The following is a 19,268-nucleotide window of genomic DNA, read 5'->3' as shown; positions in this document are numbered from 1 at the left end:
CAGCTGAGGTGTAGGACCCTCTCTCCGGAGGACTTCAGCCGGTGAGAGGCAGGACCGGAGTTCTCCCTAGTGTTCCAGCCAGTATCCTCTCTGTCTTTAGTGGTATCAGGAACCATGGACAAAAGCAGAGACCATGCCTGCATCAGAGCCATGAGCCCAGACATGGGCCCCAGCAGCAGGAAACTTGGGTGAATAAAAGTGGTATTACTCACGCCACATAATAGAAACAGATAGAGGCAGAACCAGCTTGGAGTGCAAAGACCTTTCTGTTGATTTGTCCCCTGTGCTGTAAGAAATGGCGCCAACTCACTGAAATCATTAACCAGCCACCTAAGCTGCTTGAAGGAACATGTGTTTTCCCTGGAATTGTTTTGTCCTCTGGAACTGTGTCACGGAGAATTACAGCCAGGGTTAATTACATGTTGTCAAGGCCAGGCCCTGTGCCAAGTCTTCTGGGTGGGTTATTCATTATGTGCTTGCAGCAAGGCTGGCCTAAGCTCTCATTACCATGGGCGCTGGGTTGCTCCTGGCGATTGGTAGATTGCCCTACCTAGACAGCCATAGTGCACCAAGGGGAGCTATTCGAGAGTATCCTTCCCTCAACGGGAGCAAGCGCGGCTAAGACAAAGTAGGTCGTTAGCAGGAAGACAGATGAGTTCTTGTTCATCAGAATGCTGTGGGGTTTGTTTCCTTGGATTTGCTGTATTCTGCGTGTGAAGGCGCATTTTCAAATTTCACAGTTTTAGAGCTAAAGAAAGGTAAGCTATTCCTTTTTTAAAAAAATCAAAATATAGTCAGTGAATTCTGTTCACTGAATCATGGGTCTAATACCTGCTTATTAACCAATCCCAGATGAGCCTATGGATTTGTGTGCCCCTTGTCACAGTTCTGGAGTCCCACCAGGATCTTTGGTCCCTGACCAACATCCCCTGTTCCATCATTTTGCCAGGAGCTGTAGCTAATCCAATGGAAGCAGCAACTTCAACAGCCCATGGTAAAATTAGTCCCTAATGTTTTCTTTCGCCTTTTCTGCAATGGCATGCTGAATCTTTCTCCTTCTGACTTATGAAAATCAGCTGTCATATTCCTCAGTTCAGCCGCTGCTAGCTCTGCCATTATTCATCATGAGATGACATGAACTCTCATTTAATGAATTATGTTCTTAGAAGTTAGTGCTCAAAACCGATCTCTTGCTAAGTCTCCACTGTACTTTTGAGATTATGTGTATGTGTTCATACAGTGGAAATACAATGTAATCGCAGGCTATTATGTATGCATTTCTTCCTAGCATTCAATGACATCACACTGAGAGATTACATTTTAAATGCTTAGTCTATGGCGATTCATAAGCACTCTTAAGTCAGAGCTAGATTTATTGTTTGTTATTATCTGCTCTTTTAACTCAGAAGTACACTGTAGCTATAGCTGTTTCACTGTCAATGTCACACACAAATCGAGGAAATAATCTTCTCATATTGGGAAATTATCCTCCCGTACATCAACAAAATCACTCATACCATTAGCAAATGGGTAGAGTTCTGAAAGACGTTTATTTCACTTTCATCTTATTAATGTAAAGTCAAATACCTACTGGCATTGTGTGGGAACTGCATTCATCAACGGTGGGCATGGTCTGGACACAAACAGAGAATTTCCCCAGAGTCTCTACACTGGTCTGACAGTTAGGTGATAATCTGGACCTTAGAGTGAAGCTGTTGAGTAGTTCCCTGTTTCTAATTCACCACATGATCCTCTTGAGCAAAAATCTCTGTATGTTATGATGTTTGTGATGATGCTAATAATATCCAATACGTATTGATCACAGTGGCAGATATTAAAAGGGTAGCTTCCCTGGATCTTCACAGATGTTCTTACCTTGCTGAGCCAAGGAGGCTATGATTGCGCTAACCCCGGGGACTTCCAGCACTAGGTGGAAAAGAAAACATCTGTTCACTAGCTCTTTCTCACTAACAGGAAACATGGCAGCTACTGGGCTTCTGTAGTTCATCTCAACCCTGTATAAATAAAATGGATGTCTGAGCCAGCTTCCTATGACTTCAGTAAAATGCCTTATAAAGAGAAAAGATGGGGCTGGAGAGGTAGCTCCGTGGTTAAGAGAACTTGCTGCTCCTCCAGAAGATTCCAGTTCAGTTCCCAGAAGCCATGTCAAGGGGCTCACAATCTCCTGGAACTCCCATACCAAGAGATCCAACACCTGTGGCCTCTGCAAGCACCTGCATTCACACACACACACATACCCCCATTCAGATACAAATACGTACATTAAAAACAATAAAAATACATTTAAAATTAAAAAGGTATGTTTGAGCTCACAAGTATAGAGATTTAAGTCCCAGATCTGCAGTCCCGATGCTCTGGGTCTCTCTGGTGGGCCTCATACTTAGCAAAGGCAGAAAGCATGTGTGAAGAGTTAAGAATTAAAGCCTTCCAGGAAAAAAAACAAACAAAAGATATGGATCATACTGTCCCTTTCAAAGTCATGCTCCAAAAAAAAAATAACTAAAGCCTTCCGACTAGATTCCACCTCCTACTGGGTTCCACCCCCACCTCCCAGCACCATCCTGGGAACCAGCTCTGAACTTGTGGGCCTTCAGGAAGCATCCATCCAAATCACAACAGAGCGACTTTATCCCCTGTCTGTGAGGCTATGACTACAGTGCGTGCTCCCAGTGATGGAGCAGCGCTCCATGTCCAGCTAACTAACCCTGTGGATGGGCGCCCAGGAGGCAAGGGCCAGAGCTTCTGAGAGACGTCTAAATCAACTCCGTGATGAGACAGCCCCTCTGCGATCGTGCTATGCAGGAGCCTCAGCATGAGTATTTTCAGTCATACAGAGTAATCGCCAGTAAACTGTTTGATGCAAATAGGACCTAGGTACATATTGGATGACAGGCGGTTATTAAGACATCTGGTGATTAGATCAGGCTCAGAGACAGAAAAGTGAGTGTTCTTCAGAGCAGGTAGAACACAAGTGCAGGAGGGGGCAATTTCAATGACAGGTTTTACACTTTAATATTTATGTTTACAAATTGCTTCGCACATTGAGACATAGCAGGAAGCCAGGTGTGTGAGCACTGTTAAATGACAGTTTCGTGTTTCAACACAACACTGTGTTTACTTGCTTACAAATGGCTCCTTCTGTACGGCAGGAGTTGAGTGTGACATGGCGAGTGGCTGCATAGCTGATGTCACCAACACCTGTGCTGTCAAAGCTCACACACACACCAGTGAGGTCTTAGTCCACTGGGCGGAAGACTGAGCACCCATTCTAGATCAGGGGACACCAGCAGTGTCCCTAGGCAACCATCTCCCATCCCATTCTTGGCCATATCTTCCTGGTCCTCCATCATTCTCAAAGGTGTGCCACGCCATTTCCAAACTGGATGTCACTGCTTTGCCCTTCCCTCTCACTTTCATTCAGGGGTCCTCAACCTTCCTAATGCTGCGACCCTTTAATACATTTCATGCCATAAAATTATCTTCATTGATGCTTCATAACTGTAATTTTGCTACTGTTATGAATCGTAGTGTAAATATCTGTGTTTTCTGATGGTCTTAGGTGACCCCTGTAAAAGGGTATTTTGACAACCCCCAAAGGGGTCTCAATCTACAGGTTGAGAACCACTGCTTAAAGTAAAGATGATTCTAGATCCAGCTGCTTCAAAACTTTGTTATTAAAAGTGCAGCTACCAGGCCTGGAGAGAGTGGTTCAGTGGTTAAGAGCACTGGTTGCTCTTCCTAGAGGACCTGGGTTTAATTCTCATCACCCACATGGCAGCTCGTGACTGCCTGTAACACCAGTTTCAGGGGATCTGATACCTTCACACAGATATTCGTGAAGACAAAACACAAATGAACATGAAATAAAAATAATTTTAAAAAAAATGCAACTTCCTAGGATGTTGGCATTTCTATGAACTTTAAAGTTTTGGCTTAAACAGAACACCTAGTTCTGACCCATAACTTGACAGCTAACACTTTGATCTATAAAGAGCTACAGCCAGAGATAATTAATTCAGATAATTCAGAAGCCAGAATAAGTTCTCAGCTCTTCCCAGCATGCCCATAACGTCAGGTCATCTCTGCGACGAGGGAACCAGGCAGGCGCCTCCCTTTGTGGCCACTGGAGCTCTGCTCAATTTATTTGTCCCTAAACTGTTTATGTCCCTAATGATTCAGGACACAGTGCTGGCATGCACCTCGGAGACTAGCAGTTACCGCGATATTGTCTCATTATTCAAGTGGAAGCCCATAATTAATGTGGTGCTGGCCAAGCCATGTAGGAGAGACCCTCCTGTCTGTTTGCTCCTCTCTGACGCTAACGGTTCGGTAAAGCCCGGCCTGCATATGGTATTCCAGCAGCAGTTAACTGTTATAATCACATAGTGCATTTGTGAGAGCCAAGCTGCCCTTCTAATCTCTTCTCATCTATGTTTTCCAGCGGCTTTTTTGATTTTATTGTTGATTTTCTAAATGATGCCCTCTTTGCCAAGTGTGGACATCACGTCATACAATTATTTTACTGACAAAAAGCCTTGTGTTTTTAAGGACAGAAAATATAGTGTTTGATGAGGGGTAGGAGTTGTATTTTTTTTTCCGGGTACTTAAAAATGCCCATTTTTCTATTAATTTATTTGGTTAGCATACAGCGTAGCGGGTTTCTTCACAGTATTTTCACATTGTGTGTCGCTAAACTTTGTTCTCATCTATTCTCTTCCTCCCCCCCCATTTCCTCGCCCTCCCTTCTTTCTTATTCCTTTCCTTCCCCCAAATCACCCCACTCATGCTTTCTTGTCACATTTCAATATGGATTTCTTTCCTGTATGAATTCATATCAAGAAGGAGTTCTTTTCCTATAAATGCATGGTGTGGCATATGACTTCAGACTTAGCCCTCAAGATGGGGACAGATAGATCTCTGTGAGTTCAAGGCTACCCAAGTCTGCATAGTGAGTTCCAGGTCAGTCAAGGCTATATAATGAGACCCTATCTCAGGAGGAGGATGGTTTTCCCCCACAAATGGTCTGATGTGTTACCAGAAGAGAGGGAAGATTAGTGGATCCTTGTAGAGATGGGATGAGCAGGCCTGCTTTTCAACCCACCCGGCTCCCACACACCTAGCTTATGCCCCGAAATAACAACACACAAATTGTATTCTTTTAAACACTGCCTGGCCCATTAGTTCCAGCCTCTTATTGGCTAATTCTCACATCTTGCTTAACCCATTTCTAATAATCTGTGTAGCACCACGATGTGGTGGCTTACCAGGAAGATTCTAGCCTATGTCCATCTTGGGTCGGAGCTTCTTCACGTCTGTCCTGGAGAGGAGAGGCATGGCGTCTGCCTCACTTCCCTTCTTCCCAGCATTCTGTTCTGTTTACTCCACCTACCTAATTTTCTGTCCTATCTAAGGGCCAAGGCAGTCTCTTTATTAACCAATGAGATCAACACAAAACAGAAGACCCTCCCACATCAGATCCTTCCATTCACTGAGGCCAAGGCTTCACATTAATCACTTAACCCACTGTAACTCTTGTGGGAGGGTGCCGTTTAAAGTGCTGCTGAGTGGATGCTACCATGGCAGAGATGTGTTGTCTCTCAGTTCTACAAAACAAAAGTCCCTGATCAAGGTCCTGTCAGGGTCTGTTGCTTCTGGGACCATAAAGAAACTTGTCCCAACTTTTGGTATGGCTTCTGGGAGTGTGTTGGCAGTCTTTGGCATCCCTGGGGTGTGGCTTTTTGTGTTTATCATCATGTGACATTTTCCTTGTGTGTGTCACAAATTCTCACTTGTATAATGACACAGGTCATGTCAGAACAGGTTACAGCTACTTCTATGGCCTCATCTCCACAAATTAGACCTGTAACAGCCCTATGTCCAAATAAGGTCTCTTTCTGAGGCACTCTGGGCTAAGACTACCATCCTGCAAATAACGACATGGAGATGTATTGTTAATTATAAAAGCTTGGCCTTTCGCTTAGACTTGTTCCTAACTAGCTCTCATAACATCTTCACACAGTGTCAACAAACACCCTACAACACAAACGTTAGTCTGTTTCTTTTGTTTGGCCAAGGAAAGGCATTTCCAATTCAGCATGTTGTCTTTCTAACTGGACACTTCAACTGCACACTTTGTGAAGAGAACATTTAAGGCTGAGAGTCAAAAGCTATTTGGGAGCCAAAAGGCCCTCACCAAATCCAAACTCCTTATTTTTACAGAGGAGGCAGCCTGAGGTCCAGAACGATTCCGTGTCTTATTCAAATATGGCATACTCAGCCCCTTAGAGCCTCGTGGTTATCAGATCTCAGCTACCCGGATTCTCACCCTTAGCTCCCATGTACCGTACTGCTTCTGTGAGCCAGCAATGCCATTGCTCTCTATGATTAAAAGGTCCCTGCCCTTGGACCTGTGCATCTTGATTTCTGGCTGAAAGGAGCAATGAAGTTTATCTTTGGGAAATACTCCCCCCCCCCTTGTGGGTATTTGGGGAAATGCCTGAGCTGTAGGGTTTTCAGTCACTTCTCAGCCTCACCCCTGGGAGCCACTCAACACAAGTGTGAGCTCTGGGCAGTAGTCCTATCTGATCATTAAGAAGAACATACTTTCCTAGAGAGCAGAAGCCATTGGTGTTGTGAAATGTGACAGAAATTAATTTAATAATTGAGTATACATTTTGATTTGTTGTAATTCTTGGACTGGTTGGGGATGTAAGGATGTTTTACATTTTATATGTTATAATAAAAATATGTAGGTACATACTTCCTTTTATTAGCAATTTCCCAAACTACTTTGGTTTGGGTGTTTTGTTTCCCCCACCTTAATTAGGTATAGATGATAAATAAAAATATTGTCTGGCCTAGAGAGATGACTCAACGGTTAAGAGCATTGGCAGTTCTTCCAGAGGACCTGAGTTCAAGTTCCAGCAACCACAGGGTGACTCACAGCCACCTATAATGGGATATGATGCTGTCTTCTGGCATGCAGGTATACGTGCAGTTATTGCATACATATATAAGAGCACCATATACATAAAATAATAAATTCTTTTAAGAAATAAAAAGACAACGTAGAAAACAATGAGTTATCCCAGAAGCAGTGGCACACACCTTTAATCCCAGATAAAGAGAAGCAAATCTCTGTGAGTTTGAAGCCAGCCTGGTCTACAGAGCTAGTTTCAGGACAGCCAGGGCTACACAGAGAAACCCTGTGTCGGGAAAAAAAAATTATGTGTGTTTTAAATATATAACATCATAGTGTGACATGTGTGTAGATTGTGGAATACTACCATGATCAAGCTAGCTTACATGTCCCTCACTCACATGGTTGGATTTGTGGGTAACAAAATGGCGAGTCAGCTGCTTTTCAGATCTCACGTGTGCAATGCACTGGTAGTAACTGTGACCTCTGTGCTGTGAACTGGGCGTCTAAAACATGCTCGTCTGGCATAGCCAAACCAAAAAACCATCTGACCAGCATCATTCCCACCTGTTTCCTCCTGTAAAATTCTGTACCTATGTGAACTCATTCTGTATTTTTTCTTCTATGTCTGTCTTATTTCACTGTCCATAATATCCAGTAAATCTATTTGTGTCAATATAAATGGCATGATTCCCTTCTTTTTCAAGGCTATATAGTGTTCCATAGTATATATGTGTACAGTGTTTGTATATGTATCTGTGTGTGTGGTGTGCACATGCGCACATGTGCATGTATCCATCAATGACATTTAAAAAATTCTCCCTACTTTTTTCGAAAGTTTGCTCTGTTGGCGACCTAGCCATGTCTGAACTATTTATCAGCTTACCTTTTGCTTTTAATATAGTACCTGGTATGAAGTAGGCTATCAATGTATATTTGAATGGTATATTGTTTTATAAATAAAAAGGTAGAATCAGATTTTTTTTTTTTTAGTGCTGATAGTTCATTATTAAAATATAATTTGGGGAGTGGTTAGTTGTTTTGTTATTAAGATAAGCCTCACTCTGTAGTCAAGGCAAACCCCAAACCCAGTATGTAATCATTCTAGCCTTGAACTCCTGGCAATTCTCCTGCCTCCTCCTCAGGAAGTTCCCTTCTGCCTCTCCCTCCTGCTGACTCCAAGGTCATAAAACTAACATCTCTCTGCCTGCTTTGGGGGAGCTGGTCATTTCCTTTTGTGCATCTCGCCTATGATCTATCCCAATTAACATTTCTCTGTCAGGAGTTTCTCAATTAACATTTCTCTGTCAGGAGTTTCTCTCGTTTCTTTCTTGTTTTAACATGTACATACCCATCGTGAGGTAGATATGGAGGTCAATGGTAGAATGCTTACCTTGTCTACCTGCAACCCTGGATTCAATTCCTGATTTTTTTTAATATATATTTATTATGTATACAATATTCTGTCTGTGTGTATGCCTGCAGGCCAGAAGAGGGCACCAGACCCCATTACAGATGGTTGTGAGCCACCATGTGGTTGCTGGGAATTGAACTCAGGACCTTTGGAAGAGCAGGCAATGCTCTTAACCTCTGAGCCATCTCTCCAGCCCTCAAGTCCTGATGTTGTCAGAACCAGAAAATATCAACTCCTGCTCCTTTTGGGAAAGCCAAATACTTAAGATGTCATCCTGGACACTTTTTGTCACGTGTCTGCTTTTCTCCTGCTCTTTCTTTTTAACTGAACCATTATTGCTGGGACTCGGACTCTCTTGAAAAGGGCCGGGAGAAAGAAATGCTGATTCTGGCAGAGACTGGACGGATTGAGACTGAATGTGTTCCTTGTTGCTCCAGAGTCAGGCCTGGGTTTAACTCCGGGTGACCCGTGTTTAAACAAGGTAGAGTTAAAGCTGGGAAGGTCAAAGCACTTAACAAGAAGCTCAGCCTTAGCAGGGCCAGCTTATTATGTGTATCATGATCATACGTACCATAACTACCAGCTTTAAACGGGCGTGTGCATGTGTGCGTCCTTGCTGGGCTGGGCTGGGCTGCTAGAAAGACGGGTGAGAGAGAGAGAGATGGTGAGGTTCCCCGCAGGTTCCTTCCTCCAGCTTCCAGTCACACTGTGCTGGCTCCTCTCAGAGGGCAGCAGGCCCTCAGCTAAGCTTGAGGCCAGCTCTCTAAGCAGCAGGCCCTTCCTGTTTCATTCTGTCTGTCAGTTGCAAACCCCAGCTTGGTGCTGTCTCTGCAGCAAGCTTTATGCCCGTAAACAGGAAGGTTAAGCCAAGCTCTACAGCCACAGGCAGCCATCAATCAGTACTTGAGATTGCCCACTGTGCTGCATGCTGGCTGTCTCCTGGCCTAATAATAACAGAAGTGGAGAAGGAAGAACAGCAGCCATACTCCTGACCGCAGAGCACAAAAGACAGGAGCTGTCCGAAAGGCCACGCTCCCAGAGGCAGCAGTGGTTAGGAGTGTGGACAGCCGGTAGGTAGTGTGGATGTTGCAGCCACGGTCAAAGCCTCCCACGTTTCTGGGCCTTTGGGGTAACCCTGTAGACATTCCTCCTCACTCCGCCAGAGAGCTCAGCATGCCCGGATTCAGTCATGGAGGGGGCACGAGCCTGCTGCACAGCGATAGCTCCCAGGCTATAAATGGGAAGTCTGGTGCCAGTTCCTAAGAAAAGCAACAGCCTCTCCCCTCCCCCATCAGAGTAGGGCTGGAGCTGGCATTTTGACCTTTGCTTCCCACCTGGGCATTGTGGGAACAAAAGCAACATGTGGCTCTAAGACCAAATGAGGTTTGGCATCCAGCAAGTGAGTCCCAGCTGTATTTGTGGTTTTCCCTGCAAGGAGAGCTCTCTACCCACAGTGTTATTGGTTAGTGCTCCAGTAGCAAAGCTTTGAATACCAAAACAGGCATCCTTTCTAAGCACTCGTAATGAATCCACCCATGCGAAGAGACCTCATCAAAGGGCAAGGCACAGCCCCAGAGCTGCTCTCCCCTGTTCTTAATGAAAAGCCTTCCCTCGGGTTGGTCTGACTCTCACTCACATAGTGGGGCTTGGTCCCTTGCGTGAAGCTGTGAGATGGGCTGGCCAGCTCCTCTGTGGATGAGGAGCCCCAGGGTTCTGCACCCAGGTGACGACTTGCCCTGGATCGTGGCAGGGCATCACAGAAGCGGGGCTTTGGCTCAGACTCTGCCCTTCCTTGGTGTCCTGTCCCCGCCGCCCCAGTGCAGTCAGCTTTAAAAGACAGAAACTTTATAACATGAGCAGCCTAAAATGTGGCATGAATCTAAGCAAAAGTGAGGAGGGAGCCAGAGACCCCGCTGAGCCCGGTAGCCTTGATGCCAGGAACATGGCCCAACAATCATGACATGGAGCCCAGAGGCAAAGCTATAACACGAACTCCCCATCGGCCCGGCACTAAATGGTATTTATATAGCCTCACTACTATAAACTCTGTGTGTTGGCTTTCTAATTTTGGAGGCAACTCATGAAGGAAACAAGAAAGTTCTAGTTATCGTTGTAAGATAAAATGTAAGTATTAGCGGGGAGGAGGCAGAAATCCTTAATAAATAAATAAAATTTTTAAAAAAAGACAAAAAAAATGTAAGTATTAGTAGCCATTATGAAATGGATGCAAATCTATTTTTTATGTGTCCAATACAAAGTGAGATAAGGAAGATAAAGGGAGAGAAGGCAAAGATGAAGTAATGTGGGATGCTAACAGATGTGCAGATGATGAAATTAAAACAGTTAAATATAATTTATAGTTAAAAAAATAAAATGCATAGAGCAAGTGTTGGAAAGAAACTCGGCGTTGGAGAGTTTGCATCCTCCCTGGGGAATCCGTGGGTGCGGCAGTTGAATGTCTTTTCTTCCAAGGTTCATCAACAGTATAAAGAGGGCTAGAGAGACTGCCCAGGGGTGACGAGCACTTGTTGCTCTTGCAGATTCCCAGCACCCACATGGCAGCTCACAACTGTCCATACTCCAGTTCCAGGCAATCTGATGCCCTCTTCTGGCCTCTGAGGGCACCGGGCATGGACGTGTAAACAAAACGCTCATACACATAAAATAAAAAGAAATCTAAAGAGTTCTCAGCAGAAAAGCTAAGAAGAGCAATGTGCTGGGAACCCCTGGAAGAGGGGGTATTCGGGCGAGAGCTGTGGCTTCACACCCTGACTTCCCTATGCTGTGTGGTTCGTTATGCCGTTTCTCTTTTAATCGAGGCAATGAGAAGACAGCTTTTAAAAGATCGAAACCGCGGCTGTGGCGAGGTCCATCTGTTCCCCAAACACATGTGCCTGTGAAAATGAGCCGTAAAAACACTCATTAGGTCAGCAAACAGAAATCAGTGTTCCGGGCTTTAATTATTGATGACGGTTTCAACGGTCCAGCCAAGCTAAGGCTCTGTGTGAAGCCAAACTGATGTCACTTGGCAGACGACAGCCCCTGTGGCAGCAAAGCGTCATGAATGTCCACTGCCAAAATGACCATGATGAGATGAATTCCCCTGCAGCTCGCTCATCTGGGAGAAGCTTATGACTTATCAGGAGCAGAGTGGCAGGCGGTCCCGGGACCCCCTAGGCGTCTACGAGACAAAACCAGAACCAAGTGGATGCAGTTTCCTGTACAGCTCATGAGAGGTACATGAGAGGTCTCCGGCCCTCAGAAGTTCTAGATGGAGGGAACGTTGGCAGAACTCAATGGTACAGAACCTGGGCACGCTGCCAGACTCTGAAACCCAGTCACATAGCATCTCTTCTAAAATAGATCTTCCCTCGCTGTTAGTCCAAGAAAGGGTGGGCCCTCTGGCCCTGCCACTAGATCCTGAGGGCCTTTTTCCCAAGACAGATACCCTCACTTATAAAGGACTCCTAAAACAAACGTAGGAAATTCACAGGCTGAGAAACTATAAATTGATTACAAATAAAGGGATGCCTGGGAAATCAACAGTGCAGTTGAAAAAAAAAAAATAGGAATTTCCCGGAGAGCATTCTCTTACTCCACACACTCCACGGCATTTGGGCGAAATCCTTTGGGGGCTGGATCTTCTTTTTTCTGTGTGAGGCATCTTTGAGGGATAAAACAATTTGCTATAAGCTATGGATACATTGACTTAAGTTGGGCTTTCTTCTTACATTATCTCTTTATACTTTATAATTCCATTTTATTATTTTCAGCTGGCAGTTGACACTTACATATTCATACAGGTTACCCAGGAAGACCACAGATGGAATTTCTTACACCTGCATGATCAGACACACTGTCATCCTCTTGGCTTGCTGTTTCCAATGTTCTATTCTTGAAAACCATGGGAAGCTTCCGCTGGGTAAAAGCATCGCTTTTATTTCAGATGCAGAAGGATGATTGCACGTTCCTGGCTGATACCCAATTTAAATACAGCAAAACAGGCTAGTTCAGCCAGGGATAATAGTATACGCCTTTAATCCCAACACTCAGGAGGCATAGGCAACCAGGTCTCTATGAGTTTGAGGCCTGCCTGGTCTACATAGTGAGTTCCAGGACCGTTGGACTACATAGAAAAACCCTGGCTCAAAAAAAAAAAAAAGATGATTTAAAAAAAAAAAACAGAACAGCTCCTTCATCAGTGAATACCGCATGTATAATACCACAATAAAACAATGCCAGCTGTCCGTGTTGTTCAGGCTTTTATTGTTTCCCTGGGTGGTCCTCATAAGTATCCTCCTAGAGTACATAATAGCACTCCATGTTGTTCCAACTGTGGTCCTTGGAGCAACTCAGCATGAGCATCACCTGGGGCTTGGTCAGAATGTAGTTCATGGCCTCCACACTAGACCCTCTGGTTCAGAAGTGCCAGTGGACCGGTCCTAGAAGCTGCCTTGTGACCAGCCCTCCAGGGACTTTGATATACACTGAAGCCTGAGAACCATGGACGCCATTGAACCTTTCAGGCCCAAAAACAGGATGAAAAGAAATGGAGGTCGGAGGAACAGTGGGACGCAGAAGGGTTTTTTGTAAACTAGCAATGTATGGATGGATGAAAGGAGCACAGCAATCAGAAGTGAAAACCAGGCACTCAAAACCAGAGATTCCAGAGGCTTCTACATCCGCAGAACCCTTGGTTTGCAAGATGGGACCCTCAAATCACTTCCTGCAAATACTGTGAACTGTCTGGGGCAGGAGAAAAGATGTTATTAATAAAATCTTATTTAAAGTAAAAAAAATACTTATTACTAAAATGTTTTTTTAAATTTAAACCTAAATGGCCCCATTTTCAGGGTGACTCACAAAAAAGAAAAAGAAAAGAAATTAACCCAAAATTCACCACCACAGCCTTTTAACCATAGCTTGGGCCATATCCTTGGATCTGTTCTATAAGCCACAAACTCATTATTCATCCTTGTCTTTCCAGCAAAGGGTTACCTTCCAGTTCAACCTTCACCTTGGAAGAGGGGACCATCTACCTGACTGCTGAGCCAAACTCCCTGGAAATGCAGGATGACAACGCCTCAGTGCTGGATGTCTATTTAGTGAGTGACTTTCTTCTGTTCTTCCCACAGCATCCTTAACGTATAGAAGATGAAGTTGTGTAAAGCCAAGTATGCTAACTCAGCCTCCTGACCCAGGGTTAATCTTATTTAATTAATGCAAATGCAAATTTGGGGTTCACAGTGTGATTGACTATCCCCCAGCAGTTAAGACTAACTCAACAGATCTAACCAGAGAACAAATCTCATGAAGTGAAGGCGAAGCTGAGGGGGCCTTGATATCATCCCAACAAAGTAAGCTTGCCCTTTGACTCAAGCGGTGCCCTGATGCTTGAATCTTCTTTATTTTGGCGTTACCTCTGTGATAAAGCAGTAGGCTGGATGGCAGAGAAATGGGATCTGGGAAGAACTCAAATTCAGAACTGAAGAGTTGTCAGATGACACCGTTCAGGGCTGTCACTAACCAGCTGTGTGAGATGGGCCTCACTTCACTCCATCAGCCCGTCGGACTGTCCGTTCTACCTTTGTTGATGGTTAGATGGTACAAGAAAAGTACCTTGGCAGGCTGGAAGCAGTGTTTGCCCTGCACATTGCATCCCGTCCATATGCTCCACGTGCTGTTCGAACGCCCAGCATCACGTGAAGCAGGGAGGGTGTTGAGGGGAATGGCAAGGTGTCATTTGGAATGCTGTGTTTCTAAGTTTAAATTCGAAAGGCCCGACAGCCTGTGGTTGGGTCTCCTCTGCCTATGCGGCCCCTCTTCCCCTGGCTTTTGTGATCCAGTCACACACCTCCTCAGCATTCCTCCCGCAAACCAAGCCTTGTCTCCCCGTCTTTGCTTTGCTATTCCTGTCTGTGTACTCTTTCTCAGGGCCAACCTATGCTTGTTCACTTGCTCCCTTCCTTCATAACTCAACTCAAACATCTTCCCATCTTAACTAACTCTGGGAAAGCAGCCCCGGCAACGGCAGCCATTGGGAAAGGTGGTCTTTAGAACCCCTAAATATTATTTTTTTTTCTTTTTGAGACGGGGTCTCTCTATGCAACCCTGACTCTGCTGGAGTTTGTTCACTGTGTAGACCAGGCTGGCCTCACTTACAAACATCTGTCTGTCTGCCTCTGCCTCCCAAGAGCTGGGATTAAAGGCAAGTGCCTCTGTAGACAGAAGTTTCTGTCCCACCCAGTTCCACAGCCATTCAATCTCAAGAAACACACAGAGGCTTGTATTAATTATAAACTATAAAAATGAACTATTGTTGTTCAGATTATTAACTACCTCGTACAACTTAAATTAACCCATAATTCTTGTCTCTGTTTAGCCATGTGGCTTGACACCTTTTCTTCTAGGGGGTCATTCCCATCTTGTTTCTTCTGCTTCTGGATGACAACTGCATCTCTCCCTTTCCTCTTCCCAGAATTCCTAGTCTGGTTGCCCTGCCTTTACTTCCTGTCTGGCTACTGGCCAATCAGCATTTTATTAAATCAATACGAGTGACAAATCTTTATAGTGTACAAGAGCATTATCCCAAAGCATGCCGCCACAACCAGATTTTTTTTTCTGGTTATTCTTTAATGTTCTAGTACAACAATCCTTAAATCTGTTGCACTCAGGACCCCAGTACATCCTTGAAAATCGTTGAGGACCCCAAAAATCACTGAGGGGGCAGGGTTATGCCTTCAAAATTAAAATATTAGCATTATTTTGCTCCCTGCATATTCCTAGCATCCCTGACTTAATAGGTGCTAGAGTGGAGGCTCCTGGCTTATCTGCTTTTACAGCAACTTTTTTGTTTGGTATTATTGTTTCTTGAGATAAAGTCTCAGTATGTAACTCAGGCTAGCCTCAATTATACAATCCTCCTGTCTCTGCCTCCCGGGTCCTGGGATTACAAAAGTTGCCCTACTACACTGGGGTCATGTCTGTGTGAGCCTTTGCCACCCGGCTCATAGATTCCCTTCCGGAAAGAATTCTCCTGTGAGTGTAGAAAAGGGGAGGTGGGAAAGCACACAGCATGGGAGCGTTGCTGGTGGGAGAAGCCTTTGACCTAGGGGCCCGACACGGCTTTCCTAGGCTGTGAAGATACAGCCTCTTCACCTGTGGCCAAACCAGATGAGCAGTAAATTAAAGAGAGCTAGTTCCCAGGAATCAGTGCCTGTCTCTGCTCCTCAGGGATCGCTGGCGATCGCCCTCTTTGGGCTTCAGTTTTCTCTTCTATTAAATGGAATATTGACTGCTCTCTGAGACCCCGTGCGTCTCTAATGGGCTGATTCGTTCTGGATCACACCAGTTGCACAAGGATGGCTTTCCAGACAAGCTACGTTCTTCAAACTTGGCGGTTTCATCACCTCCTCTACCGCTAAGCTTCACTTAAACTCTAGGCCAATACGTCTAGAACATTCCGCCCCATGAGCTTGTAGGTCTGGGACATGTTTTCTCGCTGGAGATATTTTTATGATTATTACCGTTACTTTGAACACTGTCCTACATGTGAAAAGACTCCGCGCATTTCCTGCCCTTCCCTGTTTTCATTCGCCTCTACGTTACGGAAGAGCGATGAGAAAGAAAACCCAGTCTGGCCTGGGCAATTTCTCTCTCCTTTCTTTTTGACCTAATTCCGAAGCTCTGGATCACAGCCATTTTTATCCCAGCCATCTCTAATTGAATGACCCTTGAGGCAGCGTCTGTGATGACATTCTGTTTGGTGTTGTGGCCCAGTGAAAGCTGATGTCCCGTGTGAGGTTTTCCCGTGAAGGTGCAATGTTTCTTTATTAGTCGCGACATCTTAATCCATTTTATGTTTAACTGATCCACTAAGGATCTATATCCCTGTGGAAAATGCAGGTTTGAACCACACTGATTTGTGCGTGTCAGATAACACGGAATTTCTTTTTTAGGGATCCAGCCAAACTTGAGCCTGTGGGCTAAGGCAGCCTTGTGACTTTTCTCAGTAATCTGAACTGAAATTTAAAAAGATGGTTGACCTCTGAAGAGAGCTAACAGTTTCACCATCCACGTCCAGGCAGTTTGATTCAGGTCCCACCCAAGCTTCCTCTCACTCTGCTTCCCAGAGGCCCTTCACCTCCTCGCTGGGTACACCCCAGCCACTCATTTGCAAATATTCAAATCCAGGGAGGTGGCTTTTTAAGATGGCTTTACCCAGTGATGGAAGATGTTCCCTATTGAATGCCGAGCTGATGAGATGCAGATTAGGGTATTGAAAAGAATACAACAAGGCTGAGTAGGCTGCATTGATTAAAAAAAAAAAAAAATGGGCACTTCTGCCATCTTCCTAACGGGATGGTCCCCAGTATTGTAAGACACCAGTGCCATGACTTCAGATCCTAATGCAGCTTTCGCCTGATGCAGACCGCAGTTGAATGTTGCTGGAAAAAGGAACAGCAAAAAACCATTCCCACTGGAAAATGGAGTGCCCTTTCCTGGCTCCCTGGGAATGGGCTGTCAATGAGAGATGAAGGGACTGCGTTTTTAATAACACAGGAGTCTAAAGGACAGCGCCACCCACCAGCACCGTCTCTACGTGTGTCACCCACGCCCTGAGTTATGCCCTGTCGCCTTTACACTTTTCGCATTATCCTCTCAATAGCGTAGCCTGTGTCTGTGGAAGTGCTTCTGCAAAATGGCTGGAGTGCAAAAATAGCTGCGTGTAAGGAAAAGAAACAGTTAAGCCATTTTTTTTTAGCCACACCCGTATTGGAGATTAGTGCACTGACAGGCAGCCCGGGGACAGCCTGATCATTCGGTGTGTTTGGGGCAGTTAATGGTCCTCTTTGATCATGGGAAGACAGGTGACAAAGGAGTGTGAATGATTGAATTAACAGCTGCCATGCCATCATGGATGAGGCAAGACAAACACCCACCAAATTAGGTCACAGGGGTCTTGGAAAATTCACAGGAGGTTTTGGCAAAAGACACCGCCTGTCTGAGTTTGAACCCTTAGGCTTGGAAAGAAATGACCCCTGCATAGCCGCACAGCCGTGGCTGGGTCTCTTTAATCATTCCTTGCTTAAGCCAGTGTGGGCTGCCCCAGGGGCTGTTGATGGGAAACGGTGGCATTTCCACTGCCACTCTGGATGGAGCTGGAGTCCCGGCAACCCAGGTACTGTTCACATAGCCAGTGGTGTTTCCTGAGCGCTTAAATGGAGACCAGGCACACAGCTCCTCAGGTTGGAAGCACTGCATGAAAGCCCCTTCCCGTTTGTCCCAGGCTTGCACTGTGGGGAATTGAGATTTCGGGAAGAATAAAATAGGGCCCTTAGCCCCAAGTTCTTGACTCCTTAAGTGATTTGACTAAATGATGTTTTTAAGACTCAATGGAAGAGCTGGGGTAGGGGGTGCATGCAGACGTGGTGGCGTACACCTTTGATTCCAGTGCTCAGAAGGCAGAGGTAGGCAAGAGCTCTCTGAGTTCGAGACTAGCCTGGTCTACATAGCAAGTTCCAGGTTAGCCAAAGCTGGGTAATGACACCTTGACTCAAAAATGAAAATCAAATAAAAACAAAATAAAGGATGTCCTTTCACGTGGGCCTGCACACTCACGGGTGACGGCTGTTCTTGAGATAGGATGACTTATGATTCAGGTAAGAAGCAACCAGTCTGTCTAGATTAGGTGGGCAATCCCAGGAATTTTTTTTTTTAACAGATAGCATTTAACTGCTGTGCTAAATTAGAATCGGAGCTGCAGTTACAGAGATGCATGGGTTTTCCAGCTCCACTAGGCTAAGTTTCAGTGCCTCTTTGCAGGGCTGTGGCAAAGGGGTCTCTTTGAAACATCCTGGCCGCAATGGCCTTACAGCCCAGTTTGGCTCCTACCTTTGAAACTAGCTCTGCTCTTGTATTCACAGGAGACCATCCATGGGTGACCCAGCTGTTTTCCTTTTCTTTGCCTCTCTCTTTGTCCCTGTCCTTCTGGCTGCTTCTTCTCTTTTTCAGTCTGTTCCTGTCCCCTGCCTGGTCTTAGGAAGCCAGTGTTTAGTTGACTCCCCAAGGGAGGCCTTATCCGCTCTGAGGAGTGGATGGGGGGGTGAAATAGGGGAAGGGGGAGGGAGAGAAGGGGAAATGGGGTTGGTATATAAAATGAAAACAAAATTTTTAAATAAAAAAAAGAAGCTATATCTGAGAGGAAGCCACCGCTTCTGGTATGAACTTGATATCTTCCAGGCTCAGAACCTGAAAATGGCAGAATCATGCCAAGCTAGACCTTGTGAGCATTCCATGTCACACCCTTGGGCCTGGTGAACTCAACTTCATTCATACAGATTTCCTCCCGGGTCTCTGGAGTGTAAGAGAAGGGTGCTTAAGGTCCATCCCTATAATAAAAAACAGGGGCTGGAGAGATGGTTCAGTGGTTAAGAGCACTGGCTGCTCTTCTAAATGGCCAGGGTTCAATTCCCATCACCCACAAGGCAGCTCATGACTGTTGCTCCAGTTCTAGGGGATCTGGCGCCCTCTTCTGGCGCCAGGCATGCACATCATGCACAGATAGGCATGCAGGCAAATATGTATACATGTAAGTTAATAAAATATATTTTTAAAATATAAACAAAGCTGATCACACATGGAAATGCACAAGGAGGGGTCTGGCGGGGGATCCTGAGGGCCTGGCTTCCTCCCATTGTATCTGCCTATATCAATCTCCTTTTGTAAGGAGTTGCCACAAAATGGGTAGCTTAAGCAACACAAATGTGTCATCTCCTAGAGGTCAGGGGTCTGACTTAAAACTTCCCACAGTGCCTTGTCCCGGTGAAGGTGCCAAAGAGAAATGCCTGCCTGTGCTTGCAGCCTCTGATAGCTTCACATGTTTCCTGGCAGGGTTTTTCTGTTTTGTTTTGT

At 45.2% G+C, this 19,268-nt stretch overlaps 1 protein-coding gene across 3 annotated transcripts in view; it reads left to right on the top strand.

Annotated features, from left to right (window-relative positions):
• Positions 1–19,268, top strand: part of Pip5k1b (phosphatidylinositol-4-phosphate 5-kinase type 1 beta) — a 255,553-nt gene that overhangs the window by 228,124 nt on the left and 8,161 nt on the right. For 2 of the 3 annotated variants that reach the window (XM_026781285.1, XM_026781286.1), the window contains one exon: positions 13,342–13,459. The exons of the other annotated variant lie outside the window; for it this stretch is intronic. In XM_026781285.1, coding sequence (XP_026637086.1) covers positions 13,342–13,459 — 118 coding nt within the window. The remainder of the gene's footprint in view (positions 1–13,341; positions 13,460–19,268) is intronic. 3 annotated transcript variants of the gene reach the window in all.

The sequence above is a fragment of the Microtus ochrogaster genome, chromosome 8, assembly GCF_000317375.1.
Source record: "Microtus ochrogaster isolate Prairie Vole_2 chromosome 8, MicOch1.0, whole genome shotgun sequence".
NCBI classification, from domain to species: domain Eukaryota; kingdom Metazoa; phylum Chordata; class Mammalia; order Rodentia; family Cricetidae; genus Microtus; species Microtus ochrogaster.
The sequence above is the reverse complement of the archived record's forward strand: the minus strand, read 5'-3'. Positions and strand labels throughout refer to the sequence as shown.